Source organism: Pezoporus flaviventris, unplaced genomic scaffold, assembly GCF_033815535.1.
Source record: "Pezoporus flaviventris isolate CSIRO_AGI_PZ_B2104156 unplaced genomic scaffold, CSIRO_AGI_Pfla_v1 ptg000015l, whole genome shotgun sequence".
NCBI lineage: Eukaryota > Metazoa > Chordata > Aves > Psittaciformes > Psittacidae > Pezoporus > Pezoporus flaviventris.
The window spans coordinates 27,533,013-27,552,858 of record NW_026892563.1 but is presented as its reverse complement, the minus strand read 5'-3'; the positions used below and the strand labels follow the sequence as shown (position 1 = coordinate 27,552,858).

Here is a 19,846-nt window from a genome sequence, read left to right as displayed (position 1 = left end):
AAATGGATGTGTCAGGAAAAGATTTAAAATTTTCAAAGCTTAAGACGGTTACAGTTTTTTTACTGATGAAATTGTTTTCATTCTCCTTCTTTCTGTCTGTTTTTCAATGCCCATACACATTTTTGCTGTGATTTTTCTGATGTATTGTCTTGAAATAAGAAAGTAAACATATCTCAGTCCAGACCTTTTCTGACTAAGGTATACTTTAGATTTCAGCTTTGGAGATAGGTAGTTGTTTTTTTCTGTAACCTTTGAGATGTGAGGATGCTTAATTTTTTTAAGCTTGAATATGAACAAGTATGTGCAGAAGAGATGAGGGTAATGAGGAAGGGGTAGGAGGTGGTGAAGGGGGAAGGAAAGCAGTTCCTTGCCCAACACTTTACTCTGAGTAATGCAACTATAGTTTATTAAGTCCTCTGCTGTATAACCTACTGGTTCTTGGCATTGCAGTACAGTTTTCAAGAGTTCAAACCTGCTACACTGCATCTTATTCCCAGGCAATGATTTTCAAATCAACTTCGTTCATTTTGTTACATGGGATACCTGGGACAGAAATTGAGAGTTGAGTTAATGAAGTGGTACCAAGAGACTTTAACCTCCCCAGATCACATTTTTTTCCTAAATTTTTTGAAGAATTCTTAACTTCCTGGAAAGATGTGTTTTAAGTGGTACAGTAAGTTGTACAGCTGTTTTTTCAGGTGCTATTTAAGTACATGTAAAACTATATATGCATTGTTTATCAAAATTTTTGTGAACATTTGCACACTTGCAAAAACTAGACTATTATCTTCAGCTAACTAGTTAGTGAAGGTATTGAAAATACTTGGAAAAAGAAGTTTGAGTTCATAAATAAATAAACAGCAATTTTTAAAAATACTCTGCAGAGCAGTCAAGGGTAAAATTTCTCATCTTCCTTCTGAATTTATTTACATAAAGTTATTTCTCAGGGGTATTTACTTACCCCTTTTCACACCCTGCAGCTGGAGATATACTGAGTTGGAAATATCCATGCCCAAAATTACTACAGAACCTCACTTATTAGAAACAGCACTGGATAAAATTGATAAGATGACTTTATTTAGTTGCAAATTTTTTTCTCCCCCCCTTCCCTCCCCCCCCTTTTTTTTATCCTTGCTGCTGGTTTTGGAAGCTTTGTGTTGCTTTAGTTATCACCATCCCACTAATTCATTGAATTATAGATTAGTTATGGTTGGAAAGGACGTTAAGATTATCTAGTTCCAACCCCCTGCCATGGGTGGGGACACCTCACACTAAACCATGTTACCCAAGGCTCTGTCCAGCCTGGCCTTGAACACCACCAGGGATGGAGCATTCACAACTTCCTTGAGCAACTCATTCCACTGCCTCACCACCCTTACAGTAAAGAACTTCTTCCTTATATTCAATCTAAACTTCCCCTGTTTAAGTTTTAACCCATTACCTGTCACTACAGTCCCTAATGAATAGTCCCTCCCCAGCATCCTTATAGTCCTCCTTCAGATAGTGAAGCCATGCTGGCTGTCACCAAGCACCTTGTTGATTTTCATGTGCCTTAGCATGCCATCCAGGAGAATCTGCTCCAAGATTTTGCCAGGCACAGAGGTGAGACTGACTGGTCTGTAATTCCCCAGGTCATCCATTTTTCCCTTCTTGAAAATGGGGGTTATATTTCCCTTTTTCCAGTTGTTGGGAACTTCACCTGACTGCCATGATTTTTCAAATATGATGGCCAGCGGCTTAGCAACTTCATTTGCCAGCTCCTTCAGGACCCGTGGATGGATTTCACCAGGTCCCATGGACTTGTGCATGTTCAGGTTCTTAAGATGGTCTCGAGCCTGATGCTCTTCTACAGTGGGCCTAGGGTCTTCATTCTCACAGTCCCTTCATCTCCCTTCCAAGACCTGGGTGGTGTGGTCAGAGCCTTTGCCAGTAAAGACTGAGGCAAAGAAGTCATTAGGAACCTCAGCCTTCTCCAAATCCAGGGTAGCCAGTTCTCTCTATAGCTTCCGGAGGGGGCCCACATTGTCCTTAGTCTGTCTTTTATTTGCAATGTAATTCATAGAATCATAGAATAGCTAGGGTTGGAAAGGACCTTAAGATCATTTAGTTCCAACCCCCCCTTCCTGTTATCTTTCACATCCCTAGCAAAGTTTAATTCTAGCTGGGCCTTAGTAATTCTAACCGGGCCTTAGAAATTCTAACTGGGCCTCCTCCCCACTTACTGCTGCCACTAACCAGGATCTCATCTGCACTCATCCTTCATCTTTGTAGATGGAAGACTGGGGTCATAGATGTGGGTTCCCTTTAGTTTCTTGGGTTTGGTTTTCTCATTATTGAGGTTCCCAGCCATGTACCTGCCTTTCTCAGTTTGGGGTTTGGGTTTGGTTTTCTTTGGGGGGGGTGGGGGAAGGGGGGTTGTTGTTTGGTTTAGTTGGGGTATTTTTTATGCTGGGAGAACTTAACTGTGAGAGGGAATTAAGCACTCAACAGGTTGGTTTTGTGTAATCTTGTGAAAAGGTTGTTTTGACTAGCTTTTACATTGGCTGACCCACTGACTGTTTTCTGGATCAAAAGGTGTTTTCTTACAACTTATAATTCTTATTATGTTAAAATAAGTAAGTAGTGATAAGATTTCTTTCCTAGTAATAAGATATTTTTCCTATGTTAGATATTAGGAAGAAGTTCTTCACTGTGAGGGTTGGTGAGGCACTGAAACAGGTTGCCCAGAGAAGTTGTGGCTGACCTATCGCTGGCAATGTTCAAGGCCAGGTTGGATGGGGCTTGGAGCAGCCTGGTCTAGTGAAAGGTGTCTCTGCTCATGACAGGGGGGTTGGAACTAGATGATCTTTATGGTCCCTTCCAACTGTAACCATTCTATGATCCTCTTTAGTTTGAATAATTCAGTCACATGGTTTCCACGTTGAGTCCACACCCCCTAACGGTTCATAAGACCAGTAATGCCTAGCTGATTTGCAAGCAAATTTCCCTGTACTTCAGTTTTACCAATGCAGCATTTGTCTGCTGAGTCCTGTGCTATCCATAGTAGATCTGAGGCAATTAAGCCTTTTAATACAAGATTCCTTTTGGATTTAGGTGAAAGGAAGGCTTTTTCTTCAAAATCCACAACATCTAGCATGCCAGAAATGTCACCAATCTCAGCTGGTAATGATATCTCTCTTCACTGTAGTTCTGACATCTAGTCGGTCTCTCAAAGTCACAGTGATGCTTTCCTAAACGGAGAGTTTACTCTAAGTTGCTCTGTATAAAAGCGTAACTGAAGAGATAGCAGTTACATCTGCTACAACATTTGAGATACTGAGAATGAAATGCTGGAATGATAAGATTTTTTTTTTCTTATGTTTGTAAGCAATAGGACAGATTGTCTTGTGGGGTTGTTGGTTTTTTTTTCATGAAGGATTGTATGTTTATGGAGGCCTGTTATTCGAAGTGGTTAAGTGCTAACATGTCAAATCTGCTACTTTTATGCATATCAGGTTCTTTTATATTGGATACAAAAGCTTCTCCATAGGTGGAAACAGATTTAGCTGCTGTTCTTAAGAATACCTCATGAATTTTTAATCACAGGAAATGGCAGTTATTGATTTGGTTAGTGAATCATTAAATGTTGCTAGAAGAGGGTAATGTAGAAGAGATCAGAAAAATAAAATAAGGTGGTCATTTCAAAAACTTGCCCGTATCTTTGAAGCAGGCAGGGATTCTGGTTACATATTTGTTGACCACTTCTCAATTAATAGTTTGAAAATATTTGATGCCTGAAAATTAGTTGGTGGATCTGTTATTTACTGCAGTTAAAATGCAGCTCTGGAACATCATGACTGCCATTATTGTCTTCTAGGAACAGTGTTCAACTAGTGGTTGGGGTTTTTGGTTATAGGGAGTGACAAAAAATTGCTGTATGATTTATTTGGTAGGAAAAGTATACTTGATAAGCCACAATTTAAATACTGATTTTTCTGGATGCGATTAAAGTGATGCTGTTATAGAGAGACTGCTGTAACATCTCAAGATAGTTTCCGTCTCTAACCTTAGCTCTTCCAAGACCAGTACTGGAGCCCACATCTTTTTCTTCACTGGAAACCAGGAAGACAGTAAAGGGTAAACAATATTCCAGCATGATTTCTTTTTGGCAATACTTATATATGAAAAGCATTATTTTAATCAATAACTTTTGAATTTTCCTTTTCCCCCTTTTAGTGGCAATGCCAAATGTGTTAGTGGTCAGTCATTTCTATAAATAATGACAATGAGATAACTGTTAAGCTTCTCAATCCCCCTCTGTAATCTTCTGTTTTATAGGTCTAGTTCACTAAAAGGCTAACTGTCTGTATTCTACACTAACTCAGCTAGGTCACCCTCATTTAAAAAAAGAATAATGCTGTAATGAATGCAGATATTTATGTAAAAGCTGAATGGAATATGGGCTTCGTTCATTTAAAACTCTGTACTGACACTGCTTTGAAAAAGGAATGTTCATCTGTAATATCTGAAGGCAGTTTTCTGGTTTAATCTTAGTTACCCAGAGACCAAAGCTGAAATCTACCTCTCTTTACCTTGCAAGTCAAAGAACATTGGAGGGTAAATATGGTATTTCATATTTGTTTCTTTTCCCCTGCTATCACTTGACAAAACTTTCATCTGCTTTGAGCAATACTAGGTTTGTTAATGCACTTTGGCTTGTGAAAACACTTGACATGCTAATGATGTGAGTCTGATGTTTGAACCTATGCTTTTTTCCATCACTTTTTGCAGGGACAGAGGGGGAAAAGTATTTGTCATTAAATTCCTGTGTGTCTGTAGATGTAGTTTTTATTTTGAAAATTCTTTCTAGAATGAAAAATTCCAATGTATAAGCAGCATAGTGTTATTACCTCTTAGTCTTGCTATTGATGTGGTATAGCTGTCTCATAGTTTACTTATAGGACATAAACAATTTTTCCCTGTTTCATTCCACAATGAAGTTCAAGCTTGATGAATAGGCATGTTATTTTTGGACCTGATGATCTTAGAGGTCTTTTCCAACATAGCTGATTCTATGATTCAGTGACTAACCTAAAGAAAGAATGGGAACTTTTATATGACATGGGGAAAGATGAAGCCTTTCAGGGGAATGGTGAGGACTTACACAGTCTGTTCTTTGAAAAAATAATAATATTAGTGACAAGAACAGTAAGGAAAAAAATTGTGGTGAAGTTATTGAGCTTCAAAGAGAGCTGGAGTTATGACTGAGTGTTCAAATGATAATGTGCATTTTATTCTTTAGAGCTGGAATATGGAAGAATTTAGAATTCGTATTTCCTTGCATTTGAGATGAACGCATGACGTGTCATCTTGAATTCTGAGTCCAAAAGTAGGTCTCTTTGCTCCACGTTCAGTCTGCAACAACTGGTCTTGTAACATCTTTTGGGAAAGTGTCAGACGTGTGTTGGTAAAGTAGACATTTAGACATTTTTCTGATGATGGAGAGTCATTTAGCTACTGAGTTTAACAGTATTGTGCTAGTTGCAACCACAGCAAGACAATTACCTGCTGATTTGATCACTGAGTCACAAGGTACTCCAAGGAGAAGGGGTGTGTTAACCTAAATATGGACCTTTGGGGTGCTGTGAACTAGTGCTGCTTGTGCTGCTGTGGCAAAACCGTGTGAGTGTCTCAAGGTCGTTTCTGTGTCTGACTGCAGCAACCCAGAGACCGGAGCTGAAATCCACCTCGTCTGCTTCATTGAAAACCACACGGACTGTGAAGGGTAAATAGTCAGTGTCAGTGGTTCCTTTCCTCCGCTGATTACTTTGGCAATGCTTTTCTCTGCAGCAGTGAGCCAGTTCAGATTTTTTGGTGTCCAAAAGAGTGGGTCAATGATGCGGTTGTTCCTTTATGGCTCCTGATTAGAAATTGCTCCACCTGTAAGCTTTTCTGCTGCTTTTTCTGAGATTCCACTTCTAGGTTTACTCTGTTGCCTCAGGCTACCTATGCCAGTTGAAACATGGCATCATGCACACTACAGGAGTGATGCCGTGACATGGAAGCCTGCTCCAAGCAGGTCCGCATTTCCTTGTTTATAGCTCTGTCTTGATACCAACCATGCAACAGCATCCTGTGTGAGGACCTGAAGGTGGTTTCTGTGTTTGATCTTAGCTACTCGAAGACCCAGGCTGAAGTCCACCACTCCTTCCTCCTTGACAACGCATCCAACTGTGATGGGTAACTAGCAAACCCCCTTCTTTTTCCATTTTCCCCTTTGTCTCTTCCTATCATGCCTCCCACCTCAAAACACCTGGCATCCGTCTCATCTTCCATGGAGAGTACGAAGACTTGGTGCAGCTTGGCTTGCCAAAGCGCTCACCTCACTTGTTCTGTGATTCTGTTGTTTCATCCCACGCTTCTCCATTTCTGACAAGCATTTTCTGTGGGGACTGAATGGCAGCTTGCGTAGAGAACACATTACTGCACCTTGCCTTTGTCTGCCATTGCCCTGCTTCATTTGTTTTGGTAGCAGACCTTCCTTTCTCTGACACATTCAAATACGACAGCGTTCTTAAGGTGCAAATCCTGGCTGTGCTGATCTGGGTTGGCACAAGAGGACAGCTCTGTGGTTCAGCTGCCCACCAGTGTTTGCAGGTCCAAGGGTGCAGCCACTGGTTGCTTCACTGCTGACTTTGAAGGCAGCCCATTGTCATCTGCCCACACCTTTATGTTGCCAGTACCTGGGAGTGGGAGCGCTCTGCTCTACTGCTGGTTTTGGGGTCACATCAGGGATGTAAGGTTGTAAGGACGATGCCTCTTTTCAGCTTCTGGTGAATCACAGCATGTTTCTCTGAAACACCGGCAGCCTTTGGTGCCTGGCCATGCTGCATTTCTTGCAGAACTGGTCACAGTGCAGATGGGAAGTGCTCTCTCAGGAGCTATTGCTGTGCTTTTAGCCAAACCATTGTTTTTCTTTGGCCTGTGTAAGGGTGAAGCATAAGTGTATGGTTGAAACTGCTGTTCACAGAAAAGCTGTATTTACTTAAGCATTGGCTATGGCAGTTGATGGCAATGGGTGGAGATGCTCGTGGCGATAGCTGCTTTCACACTGGCAGGTGTGCAAGACCAGTTATGCGGCTTGGCAGTAATTTTTGGCCCATGAGGTAATAAAAGCATGATATGGGCAGGCTGGTAAGCCCCCAGACTTAAAATTGGATGCAAGTTAAAATTGCAATGAATATTGAGTTTCTTGCAATGTTATTGTGACGCGTCTGTCTGTAGATGCTTGATTTCCTTTCCTATCATCTTAGATGTGTCACATGTTTCATGGTGTTTTCCAGGGAAGTTACATTCCTTGCTTTGCATCACTTAAGGGACTTTTCTTAACTTTCTTGTTTTCATGGTGGAGAAATTGGACACTTGTTATTATAATAAAACTCATAAAGTTACTGGTGTAAGGGTATTGCCTTCCCCTTTGCTCTCTGGTGATGTCTGGATCCCTTTCTATATTGTTTTAATTGTGCCAGGTTTTATAATTGGAATTGTTTCAGTATCATCATCTAGAAAATTTGCTTTCCCTTTGCCTCCCTTTATGCAGTGGTTTTGCGCATTTTCAGTCCTACATTCCTATTAACTGTCAAAAGGTTTTTCCATTCTACTCATGACATTCTATTTCATTTTGTGCATCATATGTGTGTGTTTACACATCTTTGTACATTAACCTCTTTTTATAAAATTTTGCAGAATATGTTTTTATGTTTTTTCAGTTCTTTACTCTTCAGACACTTAACCTTCAAGTCTATGGTTGCAGATGATGTCATGTTGTGATGGTTCATCATTTAAGTGTGCATGTTAAAAAGTGCACACTTAAGGTATAAACTGCAAAATAACTTCAAGAATAGCAAGTCTATACTTCGCTGATCAGAATGTTCAAACTAGAATAATACTGTAAATAATGTAATATTATTTCCAGCCTGGGTTTTAAACTCACTTGCACTTTCGTACTCTTATTTTGTTGATGTATTATTAGTAGAATACGTGGATAAATTCCTCTGAAATCAGTTTGGTTGGTTATTCACTGTGTGCAGGGCTGAGTAGCTGCCGAAGGCACAAAGCAGTGGTTTATCAGACCTTGAATTCTTTGGTATAAAATAGATGTTTATTTTTTGGTCCTTTCAAGTTGTACATACCATCTCAGTGCTGATGTTTTTTTATTTTAATAAGTCCAAAACTTCCTTAATGGATATCTTCTTGCATGTGGTCCTGTATTGCTTAAGTGCGAATTAGGAAACACAGCTACAGAAAAAGTGAATTTGTTAGCAACGTATTTGTGAAAGGCGATGTGATCTAAAATCCTAACAGATGAAAATATGTCTCTATTACAGTAAATATTCAAGCACCTTTCAAACCTATTACACCTGACAACATTGAAGTGTAATTGGGTAAATGATCATTAATGTTTTTTGTCATCTGGAGAACACCTCATTACAACATGCATATATACACTATGCATGTTTTCCCTAGTCTTACTTGTTAAACTTTGGTCAGTGGTCCTTTTATTTCTCATCACAAATAAATTTAGTAAAGTCTTAGCTTTTGTCTATCGCAGTATTCATACTGAACACAAACATGACCCAGCTGTGTTAATACTCCATGGTTGGTACTAACATTTATCCTGCCTCTGTATGAATGCAATATTTTTGTATCCTTTTAGAGCTGAGAACTTAATTTTGTCCAAGGTCATTTCAGTCAAAACATCTTCACTATATGGAAAACTTTTAGCAGCTAGTCAGTGTGGCACTACTGCTCTCTATGGCATGTTCTCTCAGAACTACCACATCAATAACTCTCTTGACGTAAAAATGAGGCCACATAGATTCTTAACATCAAGAGCACCTACTCCAGTTTTTTATATACCACTGCCTGTAGAAACAGAGCATGTTTCTTTCATGCTGGCTGCATAATTTTTCTAATGGTGGTCTTAGTTATCTGATAGAATCTGAATTTTGTTGTGTTTATTTTCATTAAAATATTGTCATAAAAACATCAAGTTATTTTTAAACCATTTTCCACCAAAGGGTGGTCTTTGTCAGTAATCCTGTTTATACCAAAGTAGCTTTGTGGCAGTGAGGTAAGACCAGAAGTCATTATCTTTAAGCAAAATGTGTCTCTTGAGTTTCTTTTGCAGTACTTTCATGTCAATTATTTCTTTTTATTAAGGAAGTTGAAAACACTCTACTCTGACTAACTGAGGAACATACTCTTGTATTACTGTAGGCAACTTACGTAGATTTAGTTCATATTTGAAATTTTCTCTACCCAAGATCTTCCAAAAGATACAAATTCTGTGTCTTGGAAATGTAACAGCTGCGAGAATACCACTCTGATCAAACTCGTGTTGTATCCATGCCATAGGAGATGTCAGTTTGTTTGCTGTTCTATCAATCATCCTACAGCTGACTCTTAATCCATTTTCTGTCTGGATTTTTATTTGTATCGTTTCTTTTTACAGAACAGCTTCTGCATAGTATTTTAGTGGCTTTGATGCCGCTGCAAGTTTTAAAACTCAGATTCTTTTTTCAGCTTCTGATGAAACACAGCTTATTTCTTCAAGAACCACAACATTTGCTATCCCAGAAATGCTATCAACAAAATCTGGTAATGATGTTTCTTGAAAATGTAATTTTATTAGTGTTAGGAATTCTCACAAGGAATGTCCTGCTTTTGGTTGTATTGTTAATTTACATTTCTTTACCTTGGGGTTAATATTATTACAGGAGGAAGGTGATACATTGCTGCATTTGGGATTACAACATTGAAACAGTTGGCTTTTAGGATTCTCATGACAGAATAATGGAGTATTATAGCTTTTTTTTTTTTTTGTAATTCTATATTATACACAAATTATGATTTTTCTGAAAGTTTTAAGAGATGACTCAGATTATAATTGTTTATGTGTAATTTGCTTCAATGTGAATTTACTCATAATATAATTACTGATTTACATCAATATTTAGCCCTGCCCCAAGTCATTTATCCTGATTTCCAACCCTAACAATTCTATGATTCTATGAGTCTATGATTTTGCAAAAGTGCCATATCAACAGATTCCCTGAATTAAATGTAACTACCAGCAGCCATCAGTGGGTAGTTATTCAAATAAATAAATGGTGGTACTTTATTCAAATAAATAAATGACAGTACTATTTCACTCATAATACCCTATTTGTGTAGTGTAATTTCCCTAAAATCCTATACTTCAAAATTATGATTACATAAATAATTATTGTGATAAAGGGTGATTTGACAGGTTCAAGCTGAACATGGTATTTGTTTGGTTAGGGTTTTTTTTACAATAACTGTTCAAATACCTTTGCAACCAAGTAAAGTGGAACTTGGTAAATTATTATGTTTTCTGGATGTCTAATATGATAATTTCTCAGACAAACACCAATATATTTTCTTTTAATGACTTCTGGTTGTGAAAACTTACTCTTCAGCCTCTTTTGTTTCAGACTTTAGGAAAAATTCTAAAGCATCTCAACACTTCATGTTTTACAGAACACATATATAGTGTGATCAAGTTTTTTGTGATTCTGATGTATTTTCTGTCTTTGTGTGAATGGAATCATGTCTTTCTAAAGCTGAAAATTTTAATACAAGTTCATACTGTTTCAAGTTTTTGCACTGTAAATGTTCATTTGATGGAACTCTCTTCAGCATCCAACATGCTTGATGCCCTCCTCAGTTACGCTGTTTCACTTATTCTGTGATATTCTTTTAGGTTGATACCACCTGCTTTTTTTTAACACAGTGAACTCTTCCCACATGACTTTCCAAAATGCAGGCCAGCTGGATTTAATGTGTAATCCCACATTGTATCAAATGTGTTTAGAAACTAAATTATAAAGTTTCTACCTTTGATGTCAAATAGTGGGCTTTTGTGTGCAGAAAAACAATGCTTCTTTTTATTTGAGCTGTTAATTTACTCTGTCTCTTTGCCTAAAGAAGTCATGTACAGGCTTTTGTCCATGCTGGATGTATACAATTTCCAACTTCATGTGCATAAAGGGGGGGTGGGGGGGGTGGGGGGGGGGGTGGGGGGGTGAGGTTCAGGTTGAAGTAAGCCCTGATTCATAACTTATGCCTAATTTATAATGTGAAGGCATATGCTGTATCAAAACAGCATTAAACATTTGCAGCTCCTTATTTAAAAGACTTATCTGGAACATGTAAACTAGAGTGTGGGGGCAAGGGGGTTCCTGGCAGCTGCTGCTATTGAACAGAATTCTGAAATCACATGCAGCCAGCTGGCCTTGTAGTAAATGTGGCAAAATTAGTTGTCATGTATCCAAAGAAACCCCAAAACCACCAACCCCTAAGACAAAGAATGGAGCAGGCTACTACAAATATCTGTTAGAGTTATCTATACAAGAAATCTAATATAAATTTAGATCTTTTGGACCTGTCAATAAAGGGCCAAAGGTTATCTTATCTAAAGACCAATCTCACTCATTGTTTCAAGATTGTTTTCTTATTTGATCTTAGCTACTCAGGGACCAGGCCTGAAATTCACATCTCATCCCTCCGTGGAAACCAGAGGGAGCATGATGGGTAAATAGCATGTAATTCCATTAGCTTTTCCATCCCTTGCCATCACTTCCATTAGCTGTGGATAATGCTAAGATTCATTCAGGTACGTTGCTTTGAAAACTACTTGATGTTAGTCTTGTTTGTCTGTCCATCCACAACTTGGCCATTTCTGTCTAATCAAAGCTGAAAAATAACTAACCACACTGACTAAATAGTCTACAAAAAGACCTCTGCTAACATATGTTGCCTTTAATTTTCTTCTGGTAGTTGCATTTTTTTTTCTAAGCATAAGTACTTAAAAAAAACAAACCAAAACCCAAATAAACACACAAAAAAACAACCAAACTCCCCTCCCAAAACATTGAGAATTCTACCTAGCATGAGATAGAAGAATTGACCCTACTTCATTTCACACCAGTTTCAGTGTTTATGTTGTTTATTTGACACCGCATTTCACAGCTCATCCTTAAAGCTGCTGACATCTTGCTTGATCTCACATAGGTGTTGTCTTGAACTCTCCAACAGCTGCTGTCAAAATCCTGTGGCTCTGAAGTCAGTTCACATTTTAACTCCAGGTTTACTTTCAGCTTTTGATGAAAAGCAACCCATTTCTTCAAGAGCTGAAACATCTAGCATCCAAGAAATGCCACCAGTTGTACCTGGTAATACTTGAAAATGTTATTTTAAAATAGAAATTCTCACAGAGATTTCATCTTACTTATGGTATATTGTTAGTTAAGTTTGAAATTAATCAGAATAATTACAGAACTGTCATAATTAATTTGCTCTCTTGAATACCAGACTAAATACTCTCTTCTAATTTTGGTCATCATTCTTAATACATTTACAAGTCTATATTGCTGTCCTTGATGATAATAGGCTTTGATGTGTCTTATTAAATCTAGTAGTGTTCTCATTTTTTACGTTGCAATACTGCATATGGGTGAGAGTGAAAGCTAATATAAGTTTTGTTTAAACCCCTCAATGAAACTGTTCTAATGGTTGATAGTGTTGAGTATGTCCCATAGAAATAACAGGATCAGTAACAGTGAATATGTAGGCTTCAAAATACTGGAAAATGCACCCTTAAGTCCTTTCATTTGAATATATTTAAAGCAGTTATTTAAGGTAGACATTTTGCTGCCAGTAAATGCAACAGCATATGTCCAAGACTAAAAGAAATAAAAGCTTGCTTATCACATGTGTGCACATATTTAAACTAAACTGCACAGCATTGCAATTAAGGAAAATATTTGCGACTTGATCTTGAGCTGGTGCATCTATGGTAGACGAGATGCTTTTCAAACACACTTTTGATACCTGTTATATCAGACTCCAGTAAAATTAAACTGGTTGGAAGATGGTATTTTTTTACATTTAAATTACACTTATTGATATATCATAATCTAAATTATATAATTTTCTTGTTCTTCCTTGCCAACATTTATTCTTTAGTATTATTCTTCTTCCTGTCTTCAGAAAATAAGCTAAAATTTACCAATGTCTTATAAAATGACACTGAACAAATACAATTTTATTAGTGCTTACAGATCTGCTTTTACTGACTCTATATGAAGAAATATTTAATTTCTTTTCAATAATAATTCCATCCAAAGTCTGTTTCAAGTTGCTGCTAGAGCTCCTTTGCAGTAAAAAGTGGGCTAAAGGGGTATTTTGCAGGAAACTTTAAGTAACTGTCCAACTGCCTATAGTTGTGGGTTAATGGCAAAGCTTTTCGATTCAAGTAAATATTCTTAAATTCAATAAATGGAGATGTTTGAAGTTTTATGCATTTATTCTTCAGAGTTTTTAGTAAGTATTTATGATTATGCATCTTTCATACTGATCAATAACTTACAATCAAGTGCCTTAACAGAAAGTTTCGGTGATGGTTTTCTATGTATTTGTATAATAGCACATCCAAGTTCAATTATTCATTCTCATGCTTTGCCAATAAAGAAAGTTACACTGCTCTCTTTTCAAACCAGAGGGATCAGTTTCCCAACACTTTCAGTGTTTGGGAGAATTGAGAAAATAGTGTGTGATCTAGTCTGGAATTCAAAGTAAACATGCAAAAATAAGTCCCAGATTTGAAGGAGAGTTAAAAATGTAATTAGATATGACAATAATGTTTAATTAACGTATGTGTGAGATGGGAACCATTAGAATGTTATGTTGTTTGTACTTAAAGGACTTCCTTGGAATAACCTAAGGAATTCTGGGATTTAGTTTTGCATGTGCATGTTAGGGAGGAAGGAAGGGGAAGGAAGAAAAGAGAGCAAATAGAAGAACCTTTCAACTAAAGGAGGGTGAGGCTGCTCAGCCACCCAGTGAAGCCTGCAATGAAATACTTGCTTATATGTTATTTCCCCTGGAGTGGGTCCTTGAATGAACTTAATGATCTCCCTTAAGAATCTATTGTTTAGTTGGTCATTTGTTCACTGTTTCTAGCAAATGTTTACTTGCAAAAGTTCTTCAAGCCTGTTTGAACTCTGCCTCTTGAAGACTGATTAATATTGTGCTCTACAGAACCTAAAAAACTGATGTGGTTATTCAAGTAATGAAAACCACTTTCAACCGAGACTTACTTTTTTCTTTTAAAACCACAGTGTTATCACTTATGCAGAGACTGCTTATTTCATTATGACTTTCATATTATAATTTAGCTACACAATGATTAGTCTTCAAGTCTACATTTCATCCTTTTGGAAACTATAGACAAAAATTGATGGGTGAGCAATGTGGGATTACATTTTAGTTTTCATCACATTGCCACTTGCTTGCTTTTTTTCTTCTGTTAACACATTTGCTTCTGAGTCTAAATGGCAAGCCTGTTAAAGAACTACTTCGTGTCTACCGCTCCTTGGTCAGAAGCTATAAAGGATTTTTGGTACAAAGTGCTAAAAGACCAGTATTTCATACCAACATGTAAAAAGATCATTTTCCTGTTGTTCCATTAAAGATGCATACAGATTTTGGTTAAGAAGGAACAAGTATTTCTTCTAGTATTTGGCTCAGCTCTTGATGAAAATCCTAAAGTTCATCTGTATGCATCTTTCTGCAGAGAAGCTATTGTTTCTTCCAGGCATATGTTACTTTAACCTCAAAGTTCAGATTTTTTAGGATAGTGAAAAGTATAGTAATCAGAGCTAGTTAATTGCTGGGTTTTAGTTTGGGGTTAGGGTTTTTTTCAGATTTAAAATAAGGTGGTCATTTCAAAAACTTGCCCGTATCTTTGAAGCAGGCAGGGATTCTGGTTACATATTTGTTGACCACTTCTCAATTAATAGTTTGAAAATATTTGATGCCTGAAAATTAGTTGGTGGATCTGTTATTTACTGCAGTTAAAATGCAGCTCTGGAACATCATGACTGCCATTATTGTCTTCTAGGAACAGTGTTCAACTAGTGGTTGGGGTTTTTGGTTATAGGGAGTGACAAAAAATTGCTGTATGATTTATTTGGTAGGAAAAGTATACTTGATAAGCCACAATTTAAATACTGATTTTTCTGGATGCGATTAAAGTGATGCTGTTATAGAGAGACTGCTGTAACATCTCAAGATAGTTTCCGTCTCTAACCTTAGCTCTTCCAAGACCAGTACTGGAGCCCACATCTTTTTCTTCACTGGAAACCAGGAAGACAGTAAAGGGTAAACAATATTCCAGCATGATTTCTTTTTGGCAATACTTATATATGAAAAGCATTATTTTAATCAATAACTTTTGAATTTTCCTTTTCCCCCTTTTAGTGGCAATGCCAAATGTGTTAGTGGTCAGTCATTTCTATAAATAATGACAATGAGATAACTGTTAAGCTTCTCAATCCCCCTCTGTAATCTTCTGTTTTATAGGTCTAGTTCACTAAAAGGCTAACTGTCTGTATTCTACACTAACTCAGCTAGGTCACCCTCATTTAAAAAAAGAATAATGCTGTAATGAATGCAGATATTTATGTAAAAGCTGAATGGAATATGGGCTTCGTTCATTTAAAACTCTGTACTGACACTGCTTTGAAAAAGGAATGTTCATCTGTAATATCTGAAGGCAGTTTTCTGGTTTAATCTTAGTTACCCAGAGACCAAAGCTGAAATCTACCTCTCTTTACCTTGCAAGTCAAAGAACATTGGAGGGTAAATATGGTATTTCATATTTGTTTCTTTTCCCCTGCTATCACTTGACAAAACTTTCATCTGCTTTGAGCAATACTAGGTTTGTTAATGCACTTTGGCTTGTGAAAACACTTGACATGCTAATGATGTGAGTCTGATGTTTGAACCTATGCTTTTTTCCATCACTTTTTGCAGGGACAGAGGGGGAAAAGTATTTGTCATTAAATTCCTGTGTGTCTGTAGATGTAGTTTTTATTTTGAAAATTCTTTCTAGAATGAAAAATTCCAATGTATAAGCAGCATAGTGTTATTACCTCTTAGTCTTGCTATTGATGTGGTATAGCTGTCTCATAGTTTACTTATAGGACATAAACAATTTTTCCCTGTTTCATTCCACAATGAAGTTCAAGCTTGATGAATAGGCATGTTATTTTTGGACCTGATGATCTTAGAGGTCTTTTCCAACATAGCTGATTCTATGATTCAGTGACTAACCTAAAGAAAGAATGGGAACTTTTATATGACATGGGGAAAGATGAAGCCTTTCAGGGGAATGGTGAGGACTTACACAGTCTGTTCTTTGAAAAAATAATAATATTAGTGACAAGAACAGTAAGGAAAAAAATTGTGGTGAAGTTATTGAGCTTCAAAGAGAGCTGGAGTTATGACTGAGTGTTCAAATGATAATGTGCATTTTATTCTTTAGAGCTGGAATATGGAAGAATTTAGAATTCGTATTTCCTTGCATTTGAGATGAACGCATGACGTGTCATCTTGAATTCTGAGTCCAAAAGTAGGTCTCTTTGCTCCACGTTCAGTCTGCAACAACTGGTCTTGTAACATCTTTTGGGAAAGTGTCAGACGTGTGTTGGTAAAGTAGACATTTAGACATTTTTCTGATGATGGAGAGTCATTTAGCTACTGAGTTTAACAGTATTGTGCTAGTTGCAACCACAGCAAGACAATTACCTGCTGATTTGATCACTGAGTCACAAGGTACTCCAAGGAGAAGGGGTGTGTTAACCTAAATATGGACCTTTGGGGTGCTGTGAACTAGTGCTGCTTGTGCTGCTGTGGCAAAACCGTGTGAGTGTCTCAAGGTCGTTTCTGTGTCTGACTGCAGCAACCCAGAGACCGGAGCTGAAATCCACCTCGTCTGCTTCATTGAAAACCACACGGACTGTGAAGGGTAAATAGTCAGTGTCAGTGGTTCCTTTCCTCCGCTGATTACTTTGGCAATGCTTTTCTCTGCAGCAGTGAGCCAGTTCAGATTTTTTGGTGTCCAAAAGAGTGGGTCAATGATGCGGTTGTTCCTTTATGGCTCCTGATTAGAAATTGCTCCACCTGTAAGCTTTTCTGCTGCTTTTTCTGAGATTCCACTTCTAGGTTTACTCTGTTGCCTCAGGCTACCTATGCCAGTTGAAACATGGCATCATGCACACTACAGGAGTGATGCCGTGACATGGAAGCCTGCTCCAAGCAGGTCCGCATTTCCTTGTTTATAGCTCTGTCTTGATACCAACCATGCAACAGCATCCTGTGTGAGGACCTGAAGGTGGTTTCTGTGTTTGATCTTAGCTACTCGAAGACCCAGGCTGAAGTCCACCACTCCTTCCTCCTTGACAACGCATCCAACTGTGATGGGTAACTAGCAAACCCCCTTCTTTTTCCATTTTCCCCTTTGTCTCTTCCTATCATGCCTCCCACCTCAAAACACCTGGCATCCGTCTCATCTTCCATGGAGAGTACGAAGACTTGGTGCAGCTTGGCTTGCCAAAGCGCTCACCTCACTTGTTCTGTGATTCTGTTGTTTCATCCCACGCTTCTCCATTTCTGACAAGCATTTTCTGTGGGGACTGAATGGCAGCTTGCGTAGAGAACACATTACTGCACCTTGCCTTTGTCTGCCATTGCCCTGCTTCATTTGTTTTGGTAGCAGACCTTCCTTTCTCTGACACATTCAAATACGACAGCGTTCTTAAGGTGCAAATCCTGGCTGTGCTGATCTGGGTTGGCACAAGAGGACAGCTCTGTGGTTCAGCTGCCCACCAGTGTTTGCAGGTCCAAGGGTGCAGCCACTGGTTGCTTCACTGCTGACTTTGAAGGCAGCCCATTGTCATCTGCCCACACCTTTATGTTGCCAGTACCTGGGAGTGGGAGCGCTCTGCTCTACTGCTGGTTTTGGGGTCACATCAGGGATGTAAGGTTGTAAGGACGATGCCTCTTTTCAGCTTCTGGTGAATCACAGCATGTTTCTCTGAAACACCGGCAGCCTTTGGTGCCTGGCCATGCTGCATTTCTTGCAGAACTGGTCACAGTGCAGATGGGAAGTGCTCTCTCAGGAGCTATTGCTGTGCTTTTAGCCAAACCATTGTTTTTCTTTGGCCTGTGTAAGGGTGAAGCATAAGTGTATGGTTGAAACTGCTGTTCACAGAAAAGCTGTATTTACTTAAGCATTGGCTATGGCAGTTGATGGCAATGGGTGGAGATGCTCGTGGCGATAGCTGCTTTCACACTGGCAGGTGTGCAAGACCAGTTATGCGGCTTGGCAGTAATTTTTGGCCCATGAGGTAATAAAAGCATGATATGGGCAGGCTGGTAAGTCCCCAGACTTGAAGTCAAGTGCAAGTTAGTATTGTAATGAACTGTATTAATGTATCCTTCTTTATTAATGTATCCTTCCCACTGAGACACAGTTGGATCGTAGAGATGTGCTGTCAGTGTTTCTTGGTGTCTCCACCTAAGAAGCAGAAACTGATTCTGAAGGGTGTTTTTATGGCACTGGAAAAATATTATATTTTTGTTATCTGTATGTCATGTACTTTAGGGTCTTTTCCCATGATGCTGGGGTTCTTTACATATATTAATCCTTTTATGATCCTTCTGCCTTCTCTTCTGCAAGAGAATATTTTCTGTGTTCAGAAATTGTACATCTCTGTTATTTCTATTTTTAAATAATGTTTTCAAACTATGTTTTTTATGTAACATCTTGTGCTGCAAGGCATAAGCAATCTTTCTTTGCATTTCCCCCCTTTTTTTAGTTACTTTTTATGTTCTTTTTTCATATTTTTTCATTATGGTGTCTTATGTCTTTGATTATCTCTTCATGTTTCTTGCAACAGCTTCTTTATCATTTAAATCACCAGTGCATCTTTGCACATTGACATTAGAAAATCCATTCTATCTGCACCAGAGATTTTTTCCTGACTCAAGTCCCTAGTTCCTTAGTAGTGGCCTGAAATTAGTTCAGTCTGTAGGTTCAGATGCTGCCGAAAACAGTTCTTTGTTTTGTTTTGTTTTCCAGCTTCACTGGACTCTGATCATATTACTTTCCCATCCCAAATGCCTGCATCTGCAGAAATATCAAAAATAGAGTCTGGAAAATTGTATTTGTTTCTTCCATAGCTTAGAATTTGTTTGTGTGTCAAGGATGTTACAGTTACATGCTGTTTGCTCTGGTTGCTTGGTGTTGTCTGCAGTGTTGGTAGTTAGGCTATATAGCTACATGATGATATTCTGTGTCATAGGATCAAATATGAAACCCACAGGAATCAATATTGGTTTGGGTGGTTTTAATCTTTCAGCTATAAGGTCCACCAGTTATATAGTGTCATTATCAGTTATGAAAACATACTCTTGACTGGGACGTTTTACCCTGGGAAATATCTTGTTAGTCATACTATGCACTTTACTTTGCAGTTTTCTCTGTTACTAAGATTTTTGTCCAAGTTATGTTATTATTTCACCTTGGAACTTTTCTTACTGGGTTCATATATATCTAAGATTAAATTTGTATTCACAGCCAAGATTTTAATGTGCAAAATACGTGAAGGAAAATTATCCTAAACCTGACAGTCAATGTTTCAGTAGTATTGTTTTGAATTTTCTGTGTCACTTCCTAGCTCTTCACTATGTTACAAAATCTATGTCAATTTATGTTATGTCTATTATATAAAATACCACAATTTATTTTTAATGACATAATGTGTAGTAATATAGTAAAACCTCTAACTCAAACTACTAATATCTGTTCAGCTGAAACAAGCAAAGTGTTGGTATTAGGAATAGCTGGTTGTAGAAATTCATATTTGCATGTAATATAAATATGTAGGTCTCTTTTTCAGGTGAAGTCAAATCGCAGTGTTTTTGATGTTAGACATAC

The 19,846-nt window shown here is 37.9% G+C and overlaps 1 protein-coding gene across 1 annotated transcript in view; it reads left to right on the top strand.

The window, feature by feature from the left end:
* ABI3BP (ABI family member 3 binding protein) overlaps window positions 1-19,846 on the top strand; it is a 159,309-nt gene that overhangs the window by 68,622 nt on the left and 70,841 nt on the right. Inside the window, 9 exon segments of the mRNA XM_061453908.1 lie at window positions 987-1,049; window positions 4,529-4,596; window positions 5,699-5,764; window positions 6,154-6,219; window positions 12,150-12,236; window positions 15,160-15,225; window positions 15,643-15,705; window positions 16,808-16,873; window positions 17,263-17,328. Of these exon segments, the coding sequence (XP_061309892.1) occupies window positions 987-1,049; window positions 4,529-4,596; window positions 5,699-5,764; window positions 6,154-6,219; window positions 12,150-12,236; window positions 15,160-15,225; window positions 15,643-15,705; window positions 16,808-16,873; window positions 17,263-17,328 (611 nt within the window).